The sequence below is a fragment of the Eptesicus fuscus genome, chromosome 17 (genome assembly GCF_027574615.1).
Source record: "Eptesicus fuscus isolate TK198812 chromosome 17, DD_ASM_mEF_20220401, whole genome shotgun sequence".
NCBI classification, from domain to species: domain Eukaryota; kingdom Metazoa; phylum Chordata; class Mammalia; order Chiroptera; family Vespertilionidae; genus Eptesicus; species Eptesicus fuscus.
The window spans coordinates 44884435-44908986 of NC_072489.1; the positions used below are offsets into that span (position 1 = coordinate 44884435).

General features: G+C 40.9%; 2 protein-coding genes and 1 non-coding gene across 5 annotated transcripts; 1 reads left to right on the plus strand and 2 right to left on the minus strand.

The window, feature by feature from the left end:
• The first annotated feature begins 26 nt into the window (after positions 1-26).
• Positions 27-14959, plus strand: TAF5 (TATA-box binding protein associated factor 5). The gene is made up of 11 exons (XM_008144262.2): positions 27-588; positions 3283-3520; positions 6979-7294; positions 8038-8201; positions 8305-8440; positions 9524-9644; positions 10305-10434; positions 11942-12106; positions 13056-13233; positions 13421-13598; positions 13922-14959. The coding sequence occupies exons 1-11, from the start codon at positions 30-32 to the stop codon at positions 14137-14139; spliced, it is 2403 nt and encodes an 800-aa protein (XP_008142484.1). The 5' UTR covers positions 27-29; the 3' UTR covers positions 14140-14959.
• ATP5MK (ATP synthase membrane subunit k) lies at positions 14955-24519 on the minus strand. Of its 3 annotated transcripts, none has more exons than XM_008144264.3 (4): positions 24420-24519; positions 20200-20295; positions 20017-20109; positions 14955-15058 (listed from the first exon to the last, which is right to left on the minus strand). In XM_008144264.3, exons 2-3 carry the CDS (start codon positions 20284-20286, stop codon positions 20020-20022), a joined length of 177 nt encoding a protein of 58 aa, XP_008142486.1. In that variant the 5' UTR covers positions 20287-20295; positions 24420-24519; the 3' UTR covers positions 14955-15058; positions 20017-20019. The 3 variants fall into 3 exon arrangements, with proteins under 3 accessions (XP_008142486.1, XP_054585359.1, XP_054585360.1); XM_054729384.1 differs by lacking the exon at positions 24420-24519 and adding an exon at positions 24103-24407; XM_054729385.1 differs by lacking the exon at positions 24420-24519 and adding an exon at positions 23778-23799.
• MIR1307 (microRNA mir-1307) lies at positions 22318-22399 on the minus strand. Its single transcript, NR_129037.2, has one exon. It is a non-coding gene; the product is annotated as a microRNA mir-1307 (primary transcript).
• Positions 24520-24552: the final 33 nt, after the last annotated feature.

Below are 24552 nucleotides of genomic sequence, written 5' to 3' on the forward strand. Positions count from 1 at the left end.
TTGACGGCACAAGGTGGCTCAGCCGCAAGATGGCGGCGCTGGCGGAGGAGCAGACGGAGGTGGCGGTCAAGTTAGAGGCTGAGGGACCGCCGACGCTGCTACCTCCTCAAGCGGGGGACGGCGCTGGCGAGGGTGGCGGCGGCACCACCAATAACGGTCCCAATGGTGGCGGCGGGAACGCTGCGGCGGCGTCGTCAGCCGGCGGGGATGGTGGGACCCCCAAACCTTCGGTGGCTGTCTCTGCCGTTGCCCCGGCGGGGGCGGCCCCGGTGCCCGCCGCTGCTCCGGAGGCCGGCGCTCCCCACGACCGACAGACTCTGCTGGCCGTGCTGCAGTTTCTTCGGCAGAGCAACCTTCGCGAGGCCGAAGAGGCGCTGCGCCGTGAGGCCCGGCTGCTGGAGGAGGCAGCGGCGGGCTGCAGCGCGCCGGGAGAGGCGGACGGCGCGGGCGCTGAGGCGGCCAGCGCGCTTCTCAGCCGGGTCACCGCCTCGGCTCCCGGCCCTGCGGCCCCCGACCCTCCGGGCACCGGCGCCTCGGGCGCTGCCGCCGTCTCGGGCTCAGCGACATGTCCTGCGGCTCCGGGGAAAGGTGAGCCGCCGGGTCCCGGGGACGCAGCGCCGGCACGGAGGGGAGCTCGCCGGGAACGCCGAGGTTGGCGGGCCTGCACCTCTGCGGGCTTGTTTTGAATTTCCTGGGCCCGCCTCTAGGGCCACATGCCCGCCCCTTTCTCTAGTGCGCCGGCTGCGCAGTCAAACCCTCTCGGTGGAGCTGTCAGTTCCACCCAGAGGCTGAGGGCTGCTGAGCCGGGGGACGGATGGGGAAGGTGGGCGCCGGGATCGGGGACCTTCAGGTTTTTGGTCCCTGTCCTCTTGGGCAGGTCTGCATAAACACTGACGATATTGGTACAGTTCTATACTAGCACACGTTAGGTCCCATAAGTATTTAGGTTCTGTATCTTAATTCTCACAGTTCCACGGTAAAGGTATGCATTATCTCTGCCTCAGAGATGAGTCAAGCCGAGGGTCTTGCTCCGAACTACACAGTCAGGGAGCGAAGGAACACAGTGTAGCCAGTGTTTCTTCAAAATAGAGGTTAAGTACCACGAGTTTTAAGTCTTTTGGGGAATGCAGCTTCAGACTTAGTGGATCTGGGAATCTGCATTTTTTTGAATAAACGCTTCCAACGGGTATTGATGTATGGGAAAGTTTGAGAACCATTTGTTTAGGAATAGGCATTGGACAGACTGGGTTCAGATTGTGCCTCTGCTGCTTTACTTGTGTGATGCTGATATAGTTACTCTTCCTAAGGTTGAGTGCCCCGCTCTATTAAGTGGGTGATTGGGAGGCTCAGCTAGAATATATGTAAAATGACTGGCATTGAAAAGTTTATGCCTAGATATCCATTCCTGACACCCGAGGGCCCCCTTCCTTTTCCCAGCAACTGCTTTTACAAAGTTCTTGCAGTAAACCTCATATGCATGCAATGTAAGGTTTCAAAAGTGATCCGGAGCCAATAATAAATGTTTGTTGAATTAAATTATCCATTGCAGAGCTTCTAGCCAAATTAATCTCTATTTGTGAGACCTAATCTTTGCAGCATTGCCAGAAGTGAAGTATGAATATATAGCATTGTAATCCATAAATAGAAATGTGCAAAAATATGAATGAGAGGAATTTTTTCTGAATGCTAAATTTTGTGAATGAACTATCTGATGGGTGAATTATGTTGTTGGTCATTTTGTTACAATCTCTCACCTCTTCAGAAACTTGACCTATATTTTAGATCATTACTCAGAAACCAATCAGTATGGAGGAAAAGAAAAGGCCATTAGAGTAACCAAAAGAATCTATATCATTTGTGCAGTAAACAGCATAACAGTACTTTAATTGCAACTTAAAAATTTCCAACAAACTCTAATTCAATTGATGCATGTATCATTACTTGGTATTGCTATCCTAAATAATAAAGAGCTAATATGCAAATGGTCCTCACGCAGTCATGCATAAAGGCTCAGACAGTAAACACTGGGGAGAGAGGAATGGGGACCAGCCAGGCTGCGGTCCAGGAGAGGGACAAGCCGCCCGCCCCACGGTCCCAGGCACCTGCAGCTGCAGCTGCGGCCCGGGCAAAGCCGCCTGCCCACGGTCCTCTGTGGCTGCGGCCAGCCCGGGTCCTGGGTGCCTGTGACTGGCCGAAGGAGGGAATCCTGGGTCCCGGTGAGGGGCAAGACAGGTGGTTAGGGGCGATCAGGCCAGCAGGGGAGCAGTTAGGGGCGATCAGGCCGGCAGGGGAACAGTTAGGGGCAATCAGGCAGGCAGGCGAGTGGTTAGGAGCCGGCGGTCCCAGATTGCGAGAGGCAGTCGGATATCCCCTTAGGGGTCCCGGATTGGAGAGGGTGCAGGCCGGGCTGAGGGACCCCCCCCATCCCTGTATACGAATTTCGTGCACCAGGCCTCTAGTATTATAAATAAATACTTATGTTTTCTGCCTTGAAGTGGTGGTTCTGGAAATTGTTTTAGGTATATCTTTTGGAAATATAAATAAGGCATGCCCTTCCCACCCTTAAAATGCTTACAGGAGTGAGAGATGTATACATATGAAGCTAACACAGGATAGGATGTTACAAAGGAAGTTACAGAGTACTGAAAATTTTGTTTTGGTACACTCTTCTAGGACCACACCCATGCCTTTCCCTTTTCCCTTCCCCTCTTCTTCCCCCACAGGCATGCATCTCCTAAATTCTCCTAAGGGTCCTCATGAGACTTGCAACCAGGGGAGCAATGGGCAGTGGCAGCTCATCCAGGGCTAACCCCCTGAACCTGTCCCCAAGGCCCCCTTTTCTCTCACTCTTCAGTAAGCCAAAGAAGCCTGGCCTAGGCTCTCTCCTGTTGCTTCTTCTGTCGTAAGCCCTTCCTTCCCTGCCCCCAGCTTTAACCTTTTGCACTCGGATGTCGAGTGTGACTCGACATGGTTAGCATTAGAATAAAGGGATCGAGAAAAAAGCAAGCGAGTGCAAAGGGTTAATAAATATATTCTTAAAAAACAAAAACAGAAAAGAAAATTTTGTTTTAAGATATGAACAAGGTGAAGAATTTTTGGGTAAGTGACTGAAACAAAGTAAAAATCCCATTAAAAGATTATGTGATTTTGTTGGGGGAAAGAGTTTGAGAGGAGAGAGACAAACATTAGTCACCTCTGGACCTTAGCCAAATAGTCCTAGTCATTTGGTATATATTAGGTTATTTTCTTGAAAGCTGTTTTTCATGTTTTTTTTTTAAACAGTTGGAAGTGTAGCTGTGGAAGACCAGCCAGATGTCAGTGCTGTGCTATCAGCTTACAACCAACAAGGAGACCCCACAATGTATGAAGAATACTATAGTGGACTGAAACACTTCATTGAATGTTCCTTGGACTGCCATCGGGCAGAGTTATCCCAACTCTTTTATCCTCTGTTTGTGCACATGTACTTGGAACTAGTCTACAATCAACATGAGAATGAAGCAAAATCATTCTTTGAGAAGTATGTGATTTTTAATATATATTATATATATATACCATATGTGTGTGTGTGTGTGTGTGTACATATATATGTAATATATATACTCATCTGTGACTACATCCTGGTAAATGTTAGATTGCAATTCAAAAAGTACTTTATGAAGGAGAGGTACCTGGTGCTATGACAACCTAAAATAGGGAGGTTTGATCTAGTTAGGAAAGTCATGGAAGGCTCCCAGAGGAAGTGATGCTCCCAGAGGTAAGATTGAAGATTGGATAGGAGTTAACCAGATGAAGAGAAGGGAAAAGCATGTGTGAAAGCTAAGCTCTGTGGCAGTGGATATCATCGTAGGTACACAGATGAAAGAAGGGCAGTGTGGCTAGAGAGGAGTATGGAGTGGTGAGTGGTACAACATGAAACTGGACAGTTGGTTATGGGCTGGAATAGGCAGGTTCTTGGGCCAGGTTGAAGATCTTCGTTTATTCTAAGAGCAGTAGGGGATTGTATTGTATAGAGCAGTGATGGCGAACCTCTGACACGCGTGTCAGTGCTATTTCTGATGACACGCGGCCGCTGAGGCAGGCCGCATGCCGAGGATGAAACATTTATGTTATTTAAACTATAAATATCGTGAAATAATGTTTTTTCCTCAAAGTGACACACTACCCGAGTTATGCTCAGTTTTTTGGCGAAGTTTGACACACCAAGCTCAAAAGGTTGCCCATCACTGGTATAGAAGTTGATTTGGCTGAGATTCACTGAAAACTTGAACATAATGGCATAAATAAAATATGCCAAGAGAACAGGAAGCTATGTTAGGATTAGATTAGATTGAGAGTTGACTGAAAACCCAAACAAAATAGAGGCTTAAATATGATAAAAGCTTATTTCTTTCTCTTATGAAGTTAGGCAGTCTGGGGCTGGCATAGAGTCCTTCCTTAGCAAGGATCCGGGCATTCTCAAGTCTTATTGCTCTACCATCCCTGTCATGCAGCTTCCACCTGTGGCACAAGATGGTTCTAAGCAATCGCATTTCTTTTTTTATGTCATTAGTTCAACAATCACACCTATCTACAAGAGAGGTAGGAAATGTGCTTGCTGTTTACCTAGGTGTCACTATGCTCAGTCAACATGTGTTCTATTCAGGAGTTCTATTGTGGAGGGAGAAAGAAAAATGGATATTTGGAGACAATGAGGCATCTCTGCTAAAGAAGTCATTGAAGGATCATGTCATTATTAGATTTGCATTTTGAAAGGACCTTTATGCATTGGGGAAAACAGATGGTAGTGGTAGAGAGTGTCTATAGATTGACCAGTTTTGGAGGTTATTGTAGTGTTTTTCAACTGGGAAAATGTGTGGAGGTGTTTTGGGTGGTCATAGTGACTAGCGGGGAGGAGCAGGTGACTTAGGGATACCAAATGTTCTAATATGTGCAGGTAGTCCCACTTAGCAGAGAATTGTTCTGTCCCAAGTGCCAGTAGCACACTTGTGGAGAAACACTGGGCTAGGGTATGGTAGTATTGGTGAAAGGGACATATTGGTGAGGCACTTGGTGATGGATTGGTTATGGAGGTGAAGGAAACGAAGGTATTATTGATAACCCCTAGGTTTCTGGCTCCCCCAGCCAGATAGGCGTTCCCTTTACTGAAATAGAGAATACGCTGCAAGGGTTTGTCAGGTTGTGGAAAAGTCTTGAGTTCAGATTGGACTATGCCTTTGACTTTTTAAGAGATGTCAAGTTGATGGGTGGATGATATATAAGCCTTTAGAGCTTAGAGGAGAGGTAGGGACTAGAATCATAAATTGGAATTTGTGTAATATTGATGGATAGGGATGAGATTGTCTGGGAGATGTATGAAATAAGTCAGTGAGAGGGCTAGGTCCGAGCCTTGAGGATCTCTGACATTGGGAGTAGAAGAACTATAAAAGAAGTAGAAGAGATGGCCAAGGAGGAGAGAGAAAAGGAGAGGCCAGAAAAGTAGGAAGAAAACCAGGAGAGTGTTGAGTTATAGAATCCAAAGAAAAGAAGTGTTTAAGAAAAGAGGCAGTGATATGAGAATCCTGCAGCCTGACTGAAATCTTCTAAAGGTTTTCATTTAGAAAAAGAAAAAAAAAAGGAGGCAATTCTCAAAAGTTTGAATAAGAGCTCTTCAGTACAAGCGATAGAACTACAAGCCAGGACTTGTTAGATAACACAGGTAGTGGTAATAGAGAAATAATAAAACTTGGGACTCTTGGCTTCTATGCCATTATATTCTTTCATTATTCCACGATGCTAGTAGAAGACATAAAGCAACTGTTCATAGTTCAGTTTTTTTGGGAAAAACAATTAAGTAAGGCTGATGGTGATAGGACTTCTACCCTAAGCTCATTTTTCTTACAGTATTGTCATCAATAAACCTCTTCCTTTCTCATGGTATAGCAATCTCACATAGGAAGCTGGAATATCATAGGGTACTCCCTGTCTCCTTGTTACAACAATCTCAGCCCTTCCCTGGATCCAATGCTCAGATGAGGTTATGAACAGTGACTGATACAACCACTAAGAGGCTGAGATTTCTAATTTCATTCAAATCTTAGAACCCTTAGTTCATGTCTAGATGAGTCATAATAGGGTAACACAGGTAACAGTTTAGGAATCTTTTGAATATGTGCCTATCAGAGCTAGGGTCATGATACCTTATGTTTAATCATTGTTTTCTAAATGTGTTTGCATTGCTTGCTGCTTAGTGAATGCCAAATATATGTTCTTTAATTTTACTTATATTAGGAAAATTAAGATTTGTATAAACAAAAATACATTTAAATTTACTAATTGTTACCAAGGCTATCAGCTTTATTTAATTGCCTTTGGTAATGGTGAGTAAATGGAAGTGCTCATTCTTTGACATCGTTTGTTCTTTAGTCATATTATTAAAGTATACTGATGTTTAACAAATATGTTTGGTATTAAGAATATAAGAAATCATTAAAAATGGTGGGTTTTATGAGAAAGCTATTCATTGATTATTGTTGAGAGGCTGGATGATAGGTACATTGAATTCATTATATTACAATTTCTACTTCTGTATATGTTTGAAATTTTTCATAAAGAAAATTTTAAAGTGGGTTTTTAAGAGAACATAAAATTTAGTAAAGCAAAGATTCTAACATTTTTAAATGTCTACCAATGGTGGCATTCAGAAGAGACTTATCTACCAATGGTGGATATCTTATCTTTCATTCACTTGTTATTTATTTCAAATTCTCTTAAAATGTTTACAGTATGATACATTTCATTAGAGTTAAATTAGTAATTTTTAGGATGAATTCAGAAACTGAAATGTAATTTTGAAATAAGTCACTTCTGATCCTACAGCTTAGTCCAGGATTATTCAGACACGTTGAATATATTCTGGTATGTTTATAAATATATGGGGGAGAGGCAGATCCCTTAATAATTACATTGAAAAATGACTTTTTAAAATCACTGAAACAGGTTCCATGGAGATCAGGAATGTTATTACCAAGATGACCTACGAGTATTATCTAGTCTTACCAAAAAGGAACACATGAAAGGGAATGAGACCATGTTGGATTTTCGAACAAGTAAATTTGTTCTGCGTATTTCCCGTGACTCGTACCAACTCTTGAAGAGACATCTTCAGGAGAAACAGAACAATCAGATATGGAACATAGTTCAGGAGCACCTCTACATTGACATCTTTGATGGGATGCCGCGTAGTAAGCAACAGATAGATGCGATGGTGGGAAGTTTGGCAGGAGAGGCTAAACGAGAGGCAAACAAATCAAAGGTATGGGAATAAACCTAAGAACTATATAATACAGATTATGAAAAATTGTAGCATTTCCATCTATACATTTTTCTTACAGCTAGTTTGGGATTTATTTTATACTATATACTAAGTTTTGTGAGAATTGGGGAATGGTTGCATTTAACAGAACCCTGACTGTAGAGGCTGAAACGATTAAGGGTTTTTCTCTCACATAAATTGATATTACAGAGGAAAGCCCTCCTGGGCTGGCATGAGGGCTCCATAGCGCCATTAAGGACCCTGGCTCCTAGTTTCTGCTTCACCATCTTTAACATGTAGCTCTTTTCTTTGTGCTCACAGATGGCTATTGGAGCTCCAGCCTTGTAGCTGCATTCCAGGAAGGCAGAGGGGGAGGACAAAAGGCATAATCCTGCTGAATCTCTCCCTTTTTTATCAGGAAAATAGTATTTTTTTCTAAAACTCTACCTTGCATATTTGTGTGCATATTTGTTAGCCAGAATGACATTATATGGCCATTCCTAGCTGCATGGGAGCCCAGGAACAGAAATTATTTAACTGATCATATTGCTGCTCCAACAAAATCAGGGTTCTGTTAGTAAGGAAGAAGTTTGGGAAATTGGCTATTGGGTTGATAAGTACAGAATCTGCTTCAGGGTATAAATTACTATATTTGTAGTTGTGATTCATCCTGTCAAGATATGAAAAGGATGTATTAATGAACAAAAAAATAATTTAAAAAATGTTGGCTCTTTTGTTTGTAGGTATTTTTTGGTTTATTAAAAGAGCCAGAAATTGAAGTGCCTTTGGATGATGAGGATGAAGAAGGAGAAAATGAAGAAGGAAAACCTAAAAAGAAGAAGCCTAAAAAAGATAGTATTGGATCCAAAAGCAAAAAACAGGATCCCAATGCTCCCCCTCAGAACAGGTGAGGAAAACCCTCAGGGACATGTGTGAAAGTACAAGTTGGTATGCTTTACAGGGTTCTAGTTTCTTAATAGAGTCATTTTCAGTCTGTTTTTCTTTCATAGAATCCCGCTTCCTGAGTTGAAAGATTCAGATAAGTTGGATAAGATAATGAATATGAAAGAAACCACCAAACGGGTGCGCCTTGGGCCAGACTGTTTACCTTCCATTTGTTTCTATACATTCCTCAATGCTTACCAGGTTGGTAAAATAATAGGGCAATTTCTTCCTGGAAAATCATGTAAAAATGGTAATACACTATTAAATGAAATGTGTTCATTAAAATGGAGTTTTATTTAAATAATTGATATAAATACAGTTTAAAGACACCTATTAAGAAAGGAGAGTTGGCCCTGACTGGTTTGGCTCAGTGGATAGAGCGTCGGACTGCGGACTGAGGGGTCCCAGGTTCGATTCCAGTCAAGGGCATGTACCTTGGTTGCGGGCACATCCTCAGTAGGGGGTGTGCAGGAGGCAGCTGATAGATGTTTCTCTCTCATTGATGTTTCTAACTCTCTATCCCTCTCCCTTCCTCTCTGTAAAAAAATTAATAAAATACATTTTAAAAAATAGAGTTGGACATTGCTAGGAATAGATAGAAGGCAATGTTTAAAAGAACTTCAGCAACTTGTAGATATGAGAATCCTGCGTACATGTGCCCCTGGTTTCACTGATCAGAATTCTTCTGCTAGCCTTTCAGGAAGAGGGAACTAGTTCATCTCTATTGAATTTGATGTAAGTACTTATGTAAACTTAGTGTTTTTTATTAAGAATTTCATATGTCTCTATAGAGATTCTTTATAGTAGGCTGCTGAGGATATATTAGTAAAGTGCAAAAATGATTAACATTTGCTTCATATCATACACCAAATTTGGAGGGCTAAAAGGGGTAAATGATGGCATGCTCTAAAAGTTGGTTTCATATGAGAATGAAATATCAAATGATCTTTTATATGACAAAAATAGCTATTATTATTTTTTAAAGATTTTAAAATTGATTTTTAGGGAGAGAGAGAAACATCAATGTGAGAATGAAACATTGACCGGCTGCCTTCTTTTATAATCAAGATGCAATCCCCTTACTGGGGATTGAGCCGGAAACCTGGGCAGAAGCCTGACCAGGAATCGAAATAGTAACCTTTCAGTGTACAGGATGATGCACAACCAACTGCCACACTGGCCAGGGCAATAGCTATCAATATTTATTCTCTAAGATGTGATTGTAATTTTCTTCTCCCTAAAACAGTATTGTTTAATATAAAGCTTTTTTTTTTCCCTTGGCAGGGCCTTACTGCAGTGGATGTCACTGATGATTCTAGTTTGATTGCTGGAGGTTTTGCAGATTCAACTGTCAGAGTGTGGTCTGTGACTCCCAAAAAGCTTCGTAGTGTCAAACAAGCAGCAGGTAACTGAGATGACCTGTCAGGTTGTGAACTCTTCGTTAGTTTACTCCAGTCTTGATTCCCATGGAATATATACCAGAGATTGTGATCTCAGCTGACTTTCACTTGATTTTACATTAACTCAAAATGATAACATCCCCAATAGTGATAAGTGCGTTGGAGTGGCAATCAGGAGACTGGAGTACTAGACTGGTTTAATTTCTCTGGGCCTCAGTTTTTTCCTTTGTAGAACGAGGGGAATGTGCTAGAAAACTTAAGTTTAAAAAACCAACGTTTTATGATTATTTGTGAATTAAAAAATCAGGACTTCCATTTTAAAGAGTTTCTTCCTTGCTATCCTATTAAACAAGGTAATACATTTTTAATAATTTTTCCATAGTTTTCATTTTTGAGAAACATTGTGATATAGTGGATAACTTGAGTTTCAGTCCTAGGTCCAACATTGAATATCTAGCTTTGTGCACTCGGGCAAATTATTAACTGTTCTGAACTTCAGTTTCCTCTGCTATACACTGGAATAGTATCACCTAATTTAGAGGCATTAGCACAGTGGGTGGTATGCCAGAAGAACTGTTCATATGTTCTTCTGAACTGTGAAGTGATTGCCTTAAAATGTTTTAATGAATGTACTTTTAAAAATCAGTATTTCTGGACGATTTCAGATCTTAGCCTCATAGACAAAGAATCAGATGATGTCTTAGAAAGAATCATGGATGAGAAAACAGCAAGTGAATTAAAGATTTTGTATGGTCACAGTGGGCCTGTCTATGGAGCCAGCTTCAGTCCAGATAGGTAAAGTATAAACAGTAAAAATTAAGTACTGCTGTATTATATTGAATTTATATAAAAGTTTACTGGAAACATACAAATGTTAGGAAATTTTCTGTTAGAAAAATCTTCTGGTTGCCTGTCAATCATTATCTTTTAGATTTTGCCATTTGCTAATTCATCTTGATTATAAAAGATAGCAACTTCATGTATACCCAAATTTATAGACTTCAGGGTTTGCTGGTTTTAAAAATTAGTTTTAGTTTAGTACAGTGGTCGGCAAACTCATTAGTCAACAGAACCAAATATCAACAGTACGACTGAAATTTCTTTTGAGAGCTGAAAACCGACTTCTGTGCAAGGGCCACGAAGTTTCAATCGCACTGTACGTGCGTGCCTGCATGTGGTATTTTGTGGAAGAGCCACACTCAAGGGGCCAAAGAGCCGCATGTGGCTCGGGAGCCACAGTTTGCCGACCACTGGTTTAGTATAACCCTTAATTTGAATTGCTTCTTGTTCCTACTTTGGGTTTGTGGCTAATGCTGTCTTCCATCATCTCTAAATTTATGATTCCTGAGATTAAAGGCTTATTAGCTATTAATTGAAGATTTATATCTTTGTACAATCAAAAAGACTAAGAGAATACTGAAAAGAAAATTTGTAACCCATAAATCGGTATTTGCTTATTTTTCATGATCTGACATTCTGTAGAATTGGGGGAAGGGTATGTTGTAGTCATACCATCTGTATCTTACTTGGATAGATATTAGCTTTTAATTCATCAAGATTTTCATCTTTGAGCCTTTGAGAATGAGGTTTTTGTTGTTTGATGGGGTTTAGCAGGATAATACATTTTTACTTGAGGGAAACTTGATTTCAGCGAAAACCATACTTGGAATAGTTCGGCTTTTGTATTTATACCTAAAAAAGGTAGATTATTACTCACATGCCTACAGTGTTTTTGTATTTGCCTTTGTGTGTGTCAAAAAGATAATTCCTTTTAAAACTCATACAGGATAGGAAAATAGCATTTACATTTTAAAGTAAAAAACTGAGGGTTGTTTTTTTTTTTAAATCTCATTCCATAGGTGCTCAGATGTAGAATATTACAGCTAACATTAGTTTGTTTAGTACTTTCTACTTAGATCTACTGTGAATACCATGTATAAATCAGAAGTAAGACGCAGTAAGTCAGCATATTTAATAATAGAGGCCTGGTGCACGAAATTCGTGCACGGGTAGGGTCTCTAGGCCTGGCCGATTGATGATCAGGGCCGATTGGGGCCTTCTGGCTGCCAGCTGGGGCCTCCCTTCCCCAGCTGCTGGCCGGGGCCTTCCTTTGTTCCGCACCGCCCCCTGGTGGTCAGCACACATCATAGAGAGCAATAGAACTTCCAGTCGAACTCTTGCGGGGACACTTTGCATATTAGCCTTTTATATATGCAAATATAGATATAGATATTAAAATGTATAGAAACTGGACAGGTAACTAAAAGTTATTCTGGGAATCAAATATATTTTCTTCTCTCAGGAACTACCTGCTTTCCTCTTCAGAGGATGGAACTGTTAGATTGTGGAGTCTTCAAACATTTACTTGCTTGGTGGGATATAAAGGACACAACTATCCAGTTTGGGACACACAGTTTTCTCCATATGGATATTACTTTGTATCAGGGGGCCATGACCGAGTAGCTCGGTAAGTACATTGTGTTCTTATAACTGGATTTATTCAAGAACAGAATGGTTTCTTGTTGGGAATTAAAAATTCCAGCCAAACTCAATTTCACTTCTATTATTGAGGATCAACTTTTTTTAATTTTAATTTTTTTGTTTATTGATTTCAGAGAGGAAGGGAGAGGGAGAGAGAGAGAGAGAAGAGAAACATCAAGGATGAGAGAGAATCATGGATGGGCTGCCTCCTGCACGCCCCCACCCGGGATCCAGCCCACAACCCGGGCATGTGCCCTGACCAGGAATGAACCCTGACCTCCTGGTTCCTAGGTCGATGCTCAACCACCGCGCCACACCAGCCGGGCCAGGATCAACTTTTTGAGAATGTCAGCATTTATAGCTTCTTATTTGAAAGTGAATTTGGGAAGGTATTACTATGTCTATAATTATATCTACATGAAGAGTTTTAAGTCCTTTTTCTTCCTCAAGTTAGCTTGTTAACACACCTTCCCTGCCTCTCATCAGCTGTTTACAACCTTTTTTTTAGGTGTTTTTTAAAAATATATATTTTTTCATTTTCTTTTTTAAAATTAGCTGTTTAACCTTGTCTTTCACTACTACTGTAGCACCTGTTTCCCTGTCATCTCCTGGAAAGTTCAGGATGAAGTAGCTCAGGTTAGAAACTATGTGGTGGCTAAAACTTTACTATGGGTTAGACTAGGAGTTGGATGGGATAGAAGGGTGGAGGGGGAGCAGGAAGAGGAGAGCTCAAGAATTATAAAATGTTTGTACCAGATCAACTTCATTTTTCTTAAGAATGCTATTTAGTCTCAAATCATTCCTTCTTCTTTCCTTCAGGTGAGAGGGACTCATTTGGAACTAACATTTCACATGGGTATTTACTTTGGATAATTGTGGCATTTTGTAGTTAACTACTAATTATCATCTTTTGCTTTTAATAAATTTTTAAAAAGGCTCTGGGCCACAGACCACTATCAGCCTTTAAGGATATTTGCTGGCCATCTTGCTGATGTAAATTGTACCAGATTCCACCCAAATTCTAATTATGTTGCTACGGGCTCTGCAGACAGAACTGTGCGGCTCTGGGATGTCTTGAATGGGAACTGTGTAAGGATCTTCACTGGACACAAGGTATTTTTACGTACACCTCATTATTCCAGCACACAAGGTTGCTTTTGAGAAAAATATTTTAAAAACCAATGACACATATATTCTAAAGATACTATTCATACCACTACACTAAAAATTCTAACTTTGTCTTATTTTCTTAAATATTTTTAGCCCTATTATTGATTCTTCCCACGAACTTCTTTTCTAGGGACCAATTCATTCCTTGACATTTTCTCCCAATGGGAGATTCCTGGCTACAGGAGCAACAGATGGCCGAGTACTCCTTTGGGATATTGGACATGGTTTGATGGTTGGAGAATTAAAAGGCCACACCGATACAGTGTGTTCACTTAGGTTTAGTAGAGATGGTGAAATTTTGGCATCAGGTAAATGACTAGAAATGGTTTTGTGGTAAAGGGTAAATGGTGTGTTAACAGGAAACAATGAGGGTTGACAATTGCAAAATTAAGTCCTGCTGTTTTAGGCTTTGTTTCTCCTTAGCTATGATTCCGGAGTATCGCTCTACACGTATATTGACCTCTCACATTAAACTACTGCTTGAAATGCTCCTTTAGAAGGACTAGAGTTGATAGTCAGGTTTAGATTTTCCACCAGAAATATACAGTAAATACATAAAAAGTACTTGGCAAAATGTCAGAAGCTAAATATGGTAGCTGCTACTAAATGGTTTCCTTTGACTTTCCCTTAGGTTCAATGGATAATACAGTCCGGTTATGGGATGCTGTCAAAGCATTTGAAGATTTAGAGACTGATGACTTTACTACAGCCACTGGGCATATAACTTTACCTGAGAATTCACAGGAATTACTGTTGGGAACATATATGACCAAATCAACACCAGTTGTACATCTCCATTTTACTCGAAGAAACTTGGTTCTAGCTGCAGGAGCTTATAGTCCGCAATAAACCATCGGTATTAAAGACCTTTGGAAGCTACTGTTTGAAAAGGGAGACTAAAAGCAAATACCTCAGTGATTAATATTTAAGCTACAAAGAATGTTTTGTCTATATGGATCTGGAAGTATGCTGCTTGGAAAATCTGAACAGGAGAGTTCCACGTTTCTATAGCAACTGCATTTAACTAATTTCCGTTAGTTGAATAAGAGGTATTATGTTTGTGGAGGGGACATTTATGGTGCTTTGGAATGTGTGGAAACTATGCATTTTCTGTTCAAACGCTATCTTAATTTATTATGTTTAGAAAAACTCCCAATTGATTTCAACAATTCATCCTGCTTCAAGATTCAAATTGAGTAATATAATACCATCTTGAATTTTAGCTGAAGAATCCTATGAGCATGTTGTTTCTGCTGTAAAAATGTAGTTACTGTATGGCACTCAAGTACTATGTTAAATGATCTAATGTTTTTGCGTAGCCTATGACTAGTGGAATGTATGTAACTGGGTAGGGTGAACTACAATTCATTTCTAAAATGAAGTATAGCTACCCACTGACATCTGAATTTACACCTGTTAGATGCCGAGTGTACCCCCTCTAGAAATTAGGTGAAGAAATTTAGCTTCCATGTTCTACTTCAGCTAAAATGGCTATACACAACCTTGTACACTTGAAGTCAGACAGACATTTCAGTTGCTTACCTCCAGTACTGAGCCTTGCTTTGGGAAACTAAAATTCAGACCAAGTCACTGCCAGTTTTTGCCTTTTTTGCATTTTGTACAGTTTTTATATTTTTGATATCTTGTAAATAAAGACAACCAGCTTTTCCAGGTTCATAATTTATTGTACAAATTGAGTATCACATGATGAGTTGACATTAGCTTCTCCAGGCATGCTAAATTAACAGATGAGGTACAGTTTATAATCCTATAAACAAAGCAAAAATAGTTTAGACACAATCATGTTCAATTCTACCTTTTAAGACATTCAGCAAATTATCAGTATAGGACTATCCATGAACCCCTTGAAATTGAATGCAAATTGACATCAAACTCTCAAAGGAGTCTAACTCCCAAAATTAAGGTTTATCTCAGCTTAATACAATTTAACCAAACACTCCACTTTTAACAAAAGAGCTGCCAACTATTCAGTATGACCCTAAAAGTATGCTATTGGCAAAGTCAAGTATATAAAGTAACATTTTAAACAGTAGAAAACAGGTATGTTATCTATTATGTATCTGTTATTTAATATCTGAGACAACTTCTCTATTTGTATAATGGGGCTACAACTACCCTCCCAGAGTTAGGAGGTTCCTAATCTGGAAAATTGAGTAAAATACTACATTTGCATTCTGGGATATTTAGTCTCCTAAGGATTGGAAAAGCTCTTAAGAACAGAGGGAATCGGTGGGAAGCTACATTGGATAAAGATCTGGATTTTGGGTTTTTTGCACATTCACTGCCAACACAAATATTCACTCAAGCATAGAAAAGGCGGTTGGGAGCAAATGAAGACGAAGGGGATTTAAGGAAAAGATAGAACTGCTTATATAAAAACTTGAAACCAACCACATCAAAATTACAACTAAACTACAGAACAACCATCTGAAAACTAGCTAAATGAAAGTCTTACAACTAAGGAATTAAGAGCAGTTTCTTTTTTTAATCGTCACTTGATATTTGTTTCCACTGATTTTTAGAGAGTGGAAGGGAGGAGTAGAGAGAAACATCAATGTGAGAGAGACAGACAGACAGACATTGATTGGTTGCTTTCCCCATGCGCCCCAATCAGGCCCAGGGATGGAGCCTACAACCAAGGTACATGCCCTTGACCAGAATCAAACCTGCCACCCTATAGTCCACCAGCCAACACTCTAACCATTGAACGAACAAGCTAGGGCAAGCAGTTGCTCTTAAAGGGCCTGCACATAGATTTACTCTGACTCCCTCCCTCGGAACTCCAGTACTAGGACAGCAGCTTGAAAGACGCCAGAGACAAAAGGGGAGGAAATGAATTGTTGGGATCAAGGTGAGAGCTGGGAGACAACTTTCTGGCAGACAAAAGTGCTGGCAGAGGCTGTTCCTTTTCTGAGCCCTCCCCCAACCAAGTCAGCAGACAGGGACCAAATCTGAGTCTCCATCAACCTGGTTCACACTGTTTGCCTTGCTCTGGTGATTCCCCAAGACCTGCCCTACCCAACTACAAGGCCCACCAAAGCTGTTTCCAGGGTCTTTTCCCTATGAATGGCTTAGCTCATGTTTCAAACTTTGCTAAAAAATCTCAAATGAGCAGCATCGGCCCTCAGTGTGCCCTGTACCTCTCTCTAAGTGGCCTCAAGCCCGGCACTAGTAGTAGCCAGCCCTGGTTTGCAGGTTGGTCTCACCTGGGCACCTCCAAGACCAACACAAATAGCCATTTACAGATTGCTTTGCAACTCATGCCAGGTGGCCCCAGGCAGGAAACAGGTGGCAGTCAGAACACAGGCAGTGACTGACCTTGGCCTGCATCTCTCTGAAGACCCCAGACTTAGCACATCCAATGGACAGCTTCAGACCATGATGAAGCACCACCCAACCACTTTCACAAGCAACACACTCAAGAGGCAGACTCAGGCCTATTTGTTTTGGCTCAGTGGATAGAGTGTTGGCCTGTGGACTGAAGGGTCCCAGATTCGATTCCGGTCAAGGGCACATGCGGGCTCAATCCCCAATAGGGAGCAAGCAGGAGGCAGCTGATCAATGATTCTCTCTCACCATTGATGTTTCTATCTCTCCCTCTCCCTCTGAAGTCAATAAAAATATATTAAAAAAAAAAAAGAGGCAGACTCAGTGGGAACTAGAGCCCCACTGAAGTAAGTCCTGCTCTGTGGGGCAGGTCCCAGCATAGCTGATCCTCCACGGTGGTTGGTAGTTGCAGCCAGTTCTTGCAGGCGATTGGGCTGCAGAGTCCCTCCCATTGATGTGCCAACAGCAATGAAGGCTCAACTACACCAGGAAGGTGAACATAGTCCACATGGGGGTGCACCCGGAGTGCCCAGCTTTTGTGATTGGGGAGATTGTGGCACCTAGCACATAAGGCCTCTCTATGAAACAGCTCTACCTAATTCATAGAAATACAAAGAAGCTGCCAATATCAGAAGACAAATGTGTCCCAAATGAAAGAAAAGAACAAAACTCCAGAAAAATAACAAAATGGAGACAAGCAATCTATTAGATGCAGAGTTCAAAATACTGGTTATAACAATGTTCAATGAACTTAGAACTTCAACAGCATTAAAAAGGGCATGGAAACCATTAAAAAGAACCAGTCAAGAGCCTGGCCGGCATGGCTCAGTGGTTGAGTGTCAACCTATGAACCAGGAGGTCATGGTTCGATTCCTAGTCAGGGCACATGCTGGGGTTGTGAGCTTGATCCCCAGTGTGGGGCATGCAGGAGGCAGCTGATCAATGATTCTCTCTCATCATTGATGTTTCTATCTCTGTTTTCCTCTCCCTTCCTCTCTGAAGTCAATAAAAAATATATTTTTTAAAAAGTACCAGTCAGAAATGAAGGATAAATGAAATGAAATGAGTAATTTACAAGTAGTTCCAGTAGAGTAGATGAAGCCAAGAATTAAATCAGTGATTTGGAATATAAGGAAGAAAAAAACATGCAATTAAAACAGTAAAAATAAAGTAGAATCCAAAAAAATGACATTATAAGGAGCCTCTGGGACAACTTCAAGTGTACCAACATTCACATCATTGGGGGTGCCACAGGAAGAAAGAGAACAAGAGAGATTGAAAACCTATTTGAAAAAATAATGACAGAAAACTTCCCTAACCTGGTGAAGGAAATACACATACAAGCCAAGGAAGTGCAGAGAGTCCCAAACAAGATGAACCCAAAGAGGCCCACACCAAGACACATCATAATTAAAATACAAAAGGTTAAAGACACAGAGAGAAATCTTAAAAGTAGCAAGAGAAAAGTAGTTACCTACAAGGGAGCTCAGCTGATTTCTCAACAGAAACTTTGCAGGTTGGAAGGGATTGGCAAGAAATATTCAGCCTTAGCCAGTTTGGCTCAGTGGATAGAGCGTCAGCCTGCGGACCAAAGGGTCCCAGGTTCGATCCTGGTCAAGGGCACGTACCTTGGTTGCAGGCTCCTAGGGCCCTGGCCCTGGTCGGAGGCAACCAATCGATGTGTTTCTCTAACATCGATGTTTCTCTCTGTCTTTCCCTCTCTCTTCCACTCTCCCTAAAAACCAATGGAAAAATATCCTCGGGTGAGGATTAACAACAACAACAAAAAACCCCCACACAAAAAAAACCCAAAAAACAAAAAGAAATATTCAAATTGATGAAAAGCAAGAACCTACAACCAAGATTACTCTACCTAGCAAAGCTATCATTTAGAATTAAAGGACATATAAAGAGCTTTCCAGTAAGAAAAAGCTCAAATAGTTCCTCACCACCAAACCAGAATTAGTATTATATAATATGTTAAAGAATCCTCCGTAAGAAATTTTAAAAAAGAAAAAAAATATGAACAATATAAACAAAAAATATGAACAATAAAATGGCAATAAATACATATCAATGACTGAATCTAAAAAAACAAAATAAAAAAGCAGAACCGAAACAGACTCAGATATGGAGAACATTTTGATGTTTGCCAGATGGGAGGAAGATGAAAAAGGTAAAGGGATTAGAGGTACAAACTGGTTGTTACAGAATAGTCACGGGGATGCAGAGTACTGCATAGGGAGTATATTCTAATCAATATGTATAGTGTCATATAGGTATGAGATTCCTAGGATGAGCACTTAGTAAGTTATATAATGTCCAATCCCTGGGGTGTATGCCTGAAACTAATATATGTCAACTTTACTTGAAAAATAAAAAATGATTTAAAGGACACCTTGAAACTAGCACACTAGCAAAAAAAACATATATTTACAACTGATTTAAAAGGCTAGTTAATAATTATTACATAATGAGTTTATATGAGAGAAATAAGGTCTTCACAAAAGTCCCAATTATTAAATGAGAAAAGCACATGAAAAAGAATGTTAAGAAAAATACAAATGGTAAGCAAATACAAAAAAATGCACAGCTTCATAAAAAAAAAAAAGATCATTTTTACTGATCAAATTAACAAAAACCCAAACTGGTATTATTCAGCTTTGGCTGGGGCAAGAGAGACAACTCTTTTTTTTTTTATATTTTATTGATTTTTGACAGAGAGGAAGGGAGAGGGATAGAGAGCTAGAAACGTGGATGAGAGAGAAACATTGATCAGCTGCCTCCTGCACATCCCCCACTGGGGATGTGCCCGCAACCAAGGCACATGCCCTTGACCGGAATCGAACCCGGGACCCTTTAGTCCGCAGTCCGACGCTCTATCCACTGAGCCAAGCCGGTTAGGGCGAGAGACAACTCTTAAAAAGCAGGGTGCCCCAGAACTCCTTGGGAAACAAACTTCAGCCTAAGAAACAATCATAGATATAGACTTCATGCTCAAAAGTGTTGATTGTAATGTTATTTATATTAAAACAAAATCTAACAGGAGACACATTTCCTCTGTAAAATAAATCATATACCCACAGCACTTATGCATCAAATTATAGAGAACATACCTGTTATAAGACATTTATAAACCTACCCTCCTTCAATCTGTAGTCATAGCCAATGGAAACCAAATAAAATATACAAAAAAGAGCTAAACCAAAATGGCAACTAAAATTGTCAGGGTAATGGGATATGAGTAATATTTTTCTCTATTTTTTCCTTGTATGTAATAAATTTTGCATCATGACAATGATTTACTGTTATAGCCAGGGAAAAATACTGTAACATCAAAACGGCTAAGTTATAAACTTTTAAATGTCAACTCCTTACTTTTCATGTTGCTTTCACAGCTGGAGTTTTTTTGGACCTTAACTTGAAGTATAAAACCAGCAAAGCAATGCTTCCATATGTGGCTATTACACACTGAAAAAGAATGGAAGAAGTAAAGAGGATATACTGTCACACTTATATAATACTAAAATATAAGTGCTTAAAGGTACCTTTAATACTTACATTCATTCTACCTGTGAGAGTATAAGAGTTGAAATATTTTTTAATACCAGTGAACTGGAATTGGGCATCAGCTTCTGGACCTGCCATGATTTCAATCTTTAAAAAAAGAAAAAGAAAGAAGGCAACAATAAATTGGTTTGGATTCAATTTTTAAAATACATTTTTTTTTTTAGTTTAAAAATCTGAAAAGTCACTGCATATAAATATTGTAAATTTTTATGTATGTCTTGCCCAACATAGTATTAGCAAAGATGGTGAAAAAAGCCTTGCTGACAAGAGAAACTTTTGGAAGGAGAACTTTACTTTGGTTGCTTTTACACAACACTCCAGAATATATGTCAAATCACTGGGCATAGGAAAAGAACAGTCTCTAAGTCTACTGCAATATTGCTTGATGTTTTCCATTCTGGCTCTATCTATACCATGGTACAATGTAGTTGGAATTAATCAGTTTTAAAAAAATTAATCTGTTTTAAAATTAGTCAAAAGTTAGACCTTGTGAAACTTTTCAGTTTCTCAGAAGGGTAACCACCAACTTAACAGCTCAACTTGGAACCCTTCCTTTACAATTTTTCTTATAAATAATTTAAGAAATCATTTACTAAATGGAGTTGATACATAGTAGCTGATGGTGGTAGGGAAGCTGGGATCCTTATTCCTTACACCAAAATAGATAAAAGATTTAAATGTAAATAGTGAAAACCAAGCCCTGGCCAGGTGGCTAGTTAGTTGGAGCATCGGCATAGTCCTGTAAAACGAAGGTGGTGGGTTTGGTTCCAGGTTGGGATGCATAAGGGAGGCAACCGATTGATCTCTCCCCCCTCGATCTCTTCCCCCCTGTCTAAAAATCAATAAATATATCCATCGATGTTTGCTCTTTTTTTCTCTCTCTCTCCCTTCCTCTCTCTAAAATCAATAAATATATCCTTGGGTGAGGATTAAAAAAAAAAGGGGGGGGGGGGAGGAAACAAAAAAATCCTGTTAGAAAACATGGGCAAATATTTTAATCATCTTAGGTCAAGGAAATAAAAAGAACAGCCCTAGTCAGTTTGGCTCAGTGGATAGAACAGTCGGCCTTCGGATTGAAGGGTCCCGGGTTTGATTCTGGTCAAGGGCACATGCTGGGTTTCGGGCTTGGTCCCCAACAGAGGGCGTGTAGGAGGCAGCCAATCAAGGATTCCCTCTCATCATTGATGTTTCTTTTTCTATCTCCCTCTCCCTCCCTCCCTTCCTCTCCGAAATCATAAAAATATATTAAAAAATAAAAAGAACAAAAGGGCAAAACATAAAAAGATAATCAACCTTAAGATCAAAGAAATATAAAATGAAACCATATTTAGCAGACTAGCAAAGATAAAATTATGATAATAAGCAGTAATAAGACTGTTGGGAAATAAACATTTTTCTTTGTTACCTAGAGTGTAAACTGGTACAACTTCCTAAAGTGCATTTTTGCAATATCTATTAAATTATAAAATTAGCATACCCTTTTGTCTAGCTGGTTCATTTGTTCTCCAGGAATTTACCCTTATAGAAATATTACAAAGTGGAAACATGCTACATGGATGAAGGATGGTGACAGAAATACTGTTTATGAAAGTAAACTGGAAAAACTAAAAGTCCACCTACAAGAAATTGATAACTGATGGTTTCCATTGGAGGAAATACAATGTGTGTTGATCTTTATTTATTTACATACTGACATGCAATATGTCCCCAGGTAAGTTAAATAAAAAAAAAATCCTACTTCTGAATATTGTATTATAGAGCACATCAATGATTCTCAAAGTCTGATCTGTAGGCCAGCAGCATCAACATCCCTGGGAAACTTGTTAGAAAAGCAAATTGTCAGGCCCTACACCTCAAGCCTATTGAATCAGAAATTCTGGGGCCCAGCAATCCATTTTAATAAGCCTTCTAGGTGTTTCTGAAGTATGTTAAAGTTTGAAAAACACTGCAGTATCAGGAAACAATGGAAAAATATATAGCAAACTTTTAGAGGAGTTGTATCTATAGCACCCACATATTTTACAAATACACCTATTTCTCTTATAATAAAAACAGCAAAGGCACATTCAAAGGTCACCAGAACAACACTTGAAAATTCGTATGTATGACCACCTATCTACCACGACCGACGCCACGCCGAGTCGATTGGCAACATAGACGAGCCGGTCGAGGTCCGGTCGAGATTGGTAGGCAGTGGCAGTGATATAGCTGGCTCTTGATGAAATGGAAGAGGGAGACATCTGTGAGGAAGTCATTGCTATGGAAACTGGCACGCTTCTGTTTACCATTTAAAGGCCTTCAGAGGCATTCTCGTGCACAGAATTGGCAATGAAAATTTTGGACAAATGACCTTAATTTTGAATTGTTTCAAGAACGTTCTTGGAGCCCTAGCCCCTTTGGCTCAGTGGACAGAGTGTCAGCCCTCAAGACTGAAGGGTCCTGGATTCGATTCCAGTCAAGGGCATGTACCTTGGTTGCAGGCTTGATCCCTGGCCCTGGGTGGGGTGCGTGGGGAGGCAACCAATGGATGTGTCTCACATCGATGTTTCTCTCTCTCTCGCCCCCTCCCTTCCACTCTTTCTAAAAAAAACCAAAGGGAAAATATCCCAAGGCGAGAATTAACAACAAAATAAAAAAATAAAAAAGAACGTTCTTGGAGCAATGAAGGGGTGGGGTGACCCCTCAGTGGCCTTGGCTTGTCCAGCACAAGTAGGAACATGTCCATTAAAAGAAACCTTTATGGTGAAGCTTTTATATTAACTGTTTCATTTTACTAAACTTGTTCAAGGCATACTTCCTCCCCACCCCCACCACATTCACCTTATATATATATTTTTAATTCTTATAGTATCAAGCAGGTTTCCAGGAGAAACACTACCGAAAACAAGGACTTAACTTTGTCAGATTATTAACTGATAACCCCCACTACCTGTGCCTAACAAAAGATTTTAGGAGGATGTGGTGTGCAACGGAAACAATTTAAGGTGCTTTAAAATTCCCTCTACATAATATGGGACGAAGTCTGACGTCTGTGATCGTCCACAGAGGACTAATTCCGACTGGACAGCATGGTATAGGGACTGCAATTTGGTCTGGGTTTTAAAGGAAGACTCCTGAGAGGCTAAGATGGAGCAGAGAGTGGAAAACGGGATGTTGCTGGTGAGATAAATAATGGGAGCAAAGCCTGGAAACACTCTGCAGTCTTCAGCAAACTGCTGGTTCCTTTTGGGCAAAGGTCAGAAACCTTCGTGGGATAATTGAACTGAAATCAATGCTTTCCTTCCGAGTAATACTTAAGTTTAGCAAGGCCTATTAATGAAGGAGACAATTACCTAAGAATAATGGTACTATTTGTTAAATGGCAGTCTGTGGGGAAGGTCTAAGCAACAGAGTCTTCCTTTTTGTTTGTAATTAACTGGGGAAGAGAGCTATCAAGTATCATCAGTCCTTCCATGCCTCTCCCGCTTCACCTGTAAAACTAGCATTTCGGAAAAGGCCCACGGTGATGAACTGCCCCAGCTACTTTCTGTTTTTCCATACTCATATTTTCCTCTCGGACTGGACACTACCTGGGATGGTGAGATCACGAAGCAAGGCCAAGATGAGCGAGAGCCGCTCACGTACCAGAACCAGCCTCCCGCACTTCGAGGAGTTTACAACGCTCGGTCCGGCCACCTCCCAGGAGAGGCCTTCCCGCTGATGGAACATCCGGGAGTCTGAATCTAACCCTGGAGAACGGCAAGGGCAGGGCCCCGTTCGCTCGCTCTGACAAAGGCTGCGGCGCAGCTCACGGAGATCTGGCTGGCCAGCCTCCTTAGCTCAGTGGACACCAGTATGCCCACAGGAAAAGAAATTAATTCGGCCAGAGGTGGGGTCAGAAGCTCAAGTTCTCACCCAATGGTACGTCACCGGGTGACCTTGGGGGACTCCATTCGCTGCGGGCCTCATTTTTTCTCCACGGAAACATGCAATCTCAGGTCCTTCGGGAGCTCTTGGCAGCGTCTATTGGCCTCTCCCCGAGGCTGCCCAGCCAACGTCGGACCCCTCGCACCGCCAAAGCCTCGTGATCTCAAATTCCTTTTCCATTCCCCCACCGCTCTCGCCCCTCCAAGCGAAGACCTCGCAGCGTTCCCGGACTAGGAATGGTCGGACCCTAGGCCGCCGCCAAGCCGAAGCGCGAGGTCCGAGCCCAGGCTCCTCTCCACACCTACCTCGCGAAAAAGCACGAATGCCGCAGGCTGTGTGTGTCCTTCAACGTACAAAGCTACCCCTCGGCCCGCCGGAAGAAGCCGCCTTCCCCGCACCCGCTCCACGGGCCTCAGCGACTCCTCGATTGGCTGTGGC

Coding starts and splice junctions, on each gene's coding strand:
- ATP5MK (XM_054729384.1), bottom strand. CDS start 24,156: ATGAGGCCCGCAGCGAATGGAGTCCCCCAAGGTCACCCGGTGACGTAC. Junction 20,296..24,102: donor ACCCGGTGACGTACCATTGG/GTGAGAACTTGA, acceptor CTTTTTTTAAAG/ATTGAAATCATGGCAGGTCC. Junction 20,110..20,199: donor CTCTCACAGGTAGAATGAAT/GTAAGTATTAAA, acceptor ATTCTTTTTCAG/TGTGTAATAGCCACATATGG.
- TAF5 (XM_008144262.2), top strand. CDS start 30: ATGGCGGCGCTGGCGGAGGAGCAGACGGAGGTGGCGGTCAAGTTAGAG. Junction 7,295..8,037: donor GAGAGGCAAACAAATCAAAG/GTATGGGAATAA, acceptor TTTTGTTTGTAG/GTATTTTTTGGTTTATTAAA. Junction 10,435..11,941: donor GCCAGCTTCAGTCCAGATAG/GTAAAGTATAAA, acceptor TTCTTCTCTCAG/GAACTACCTGCTTTCCTCTT.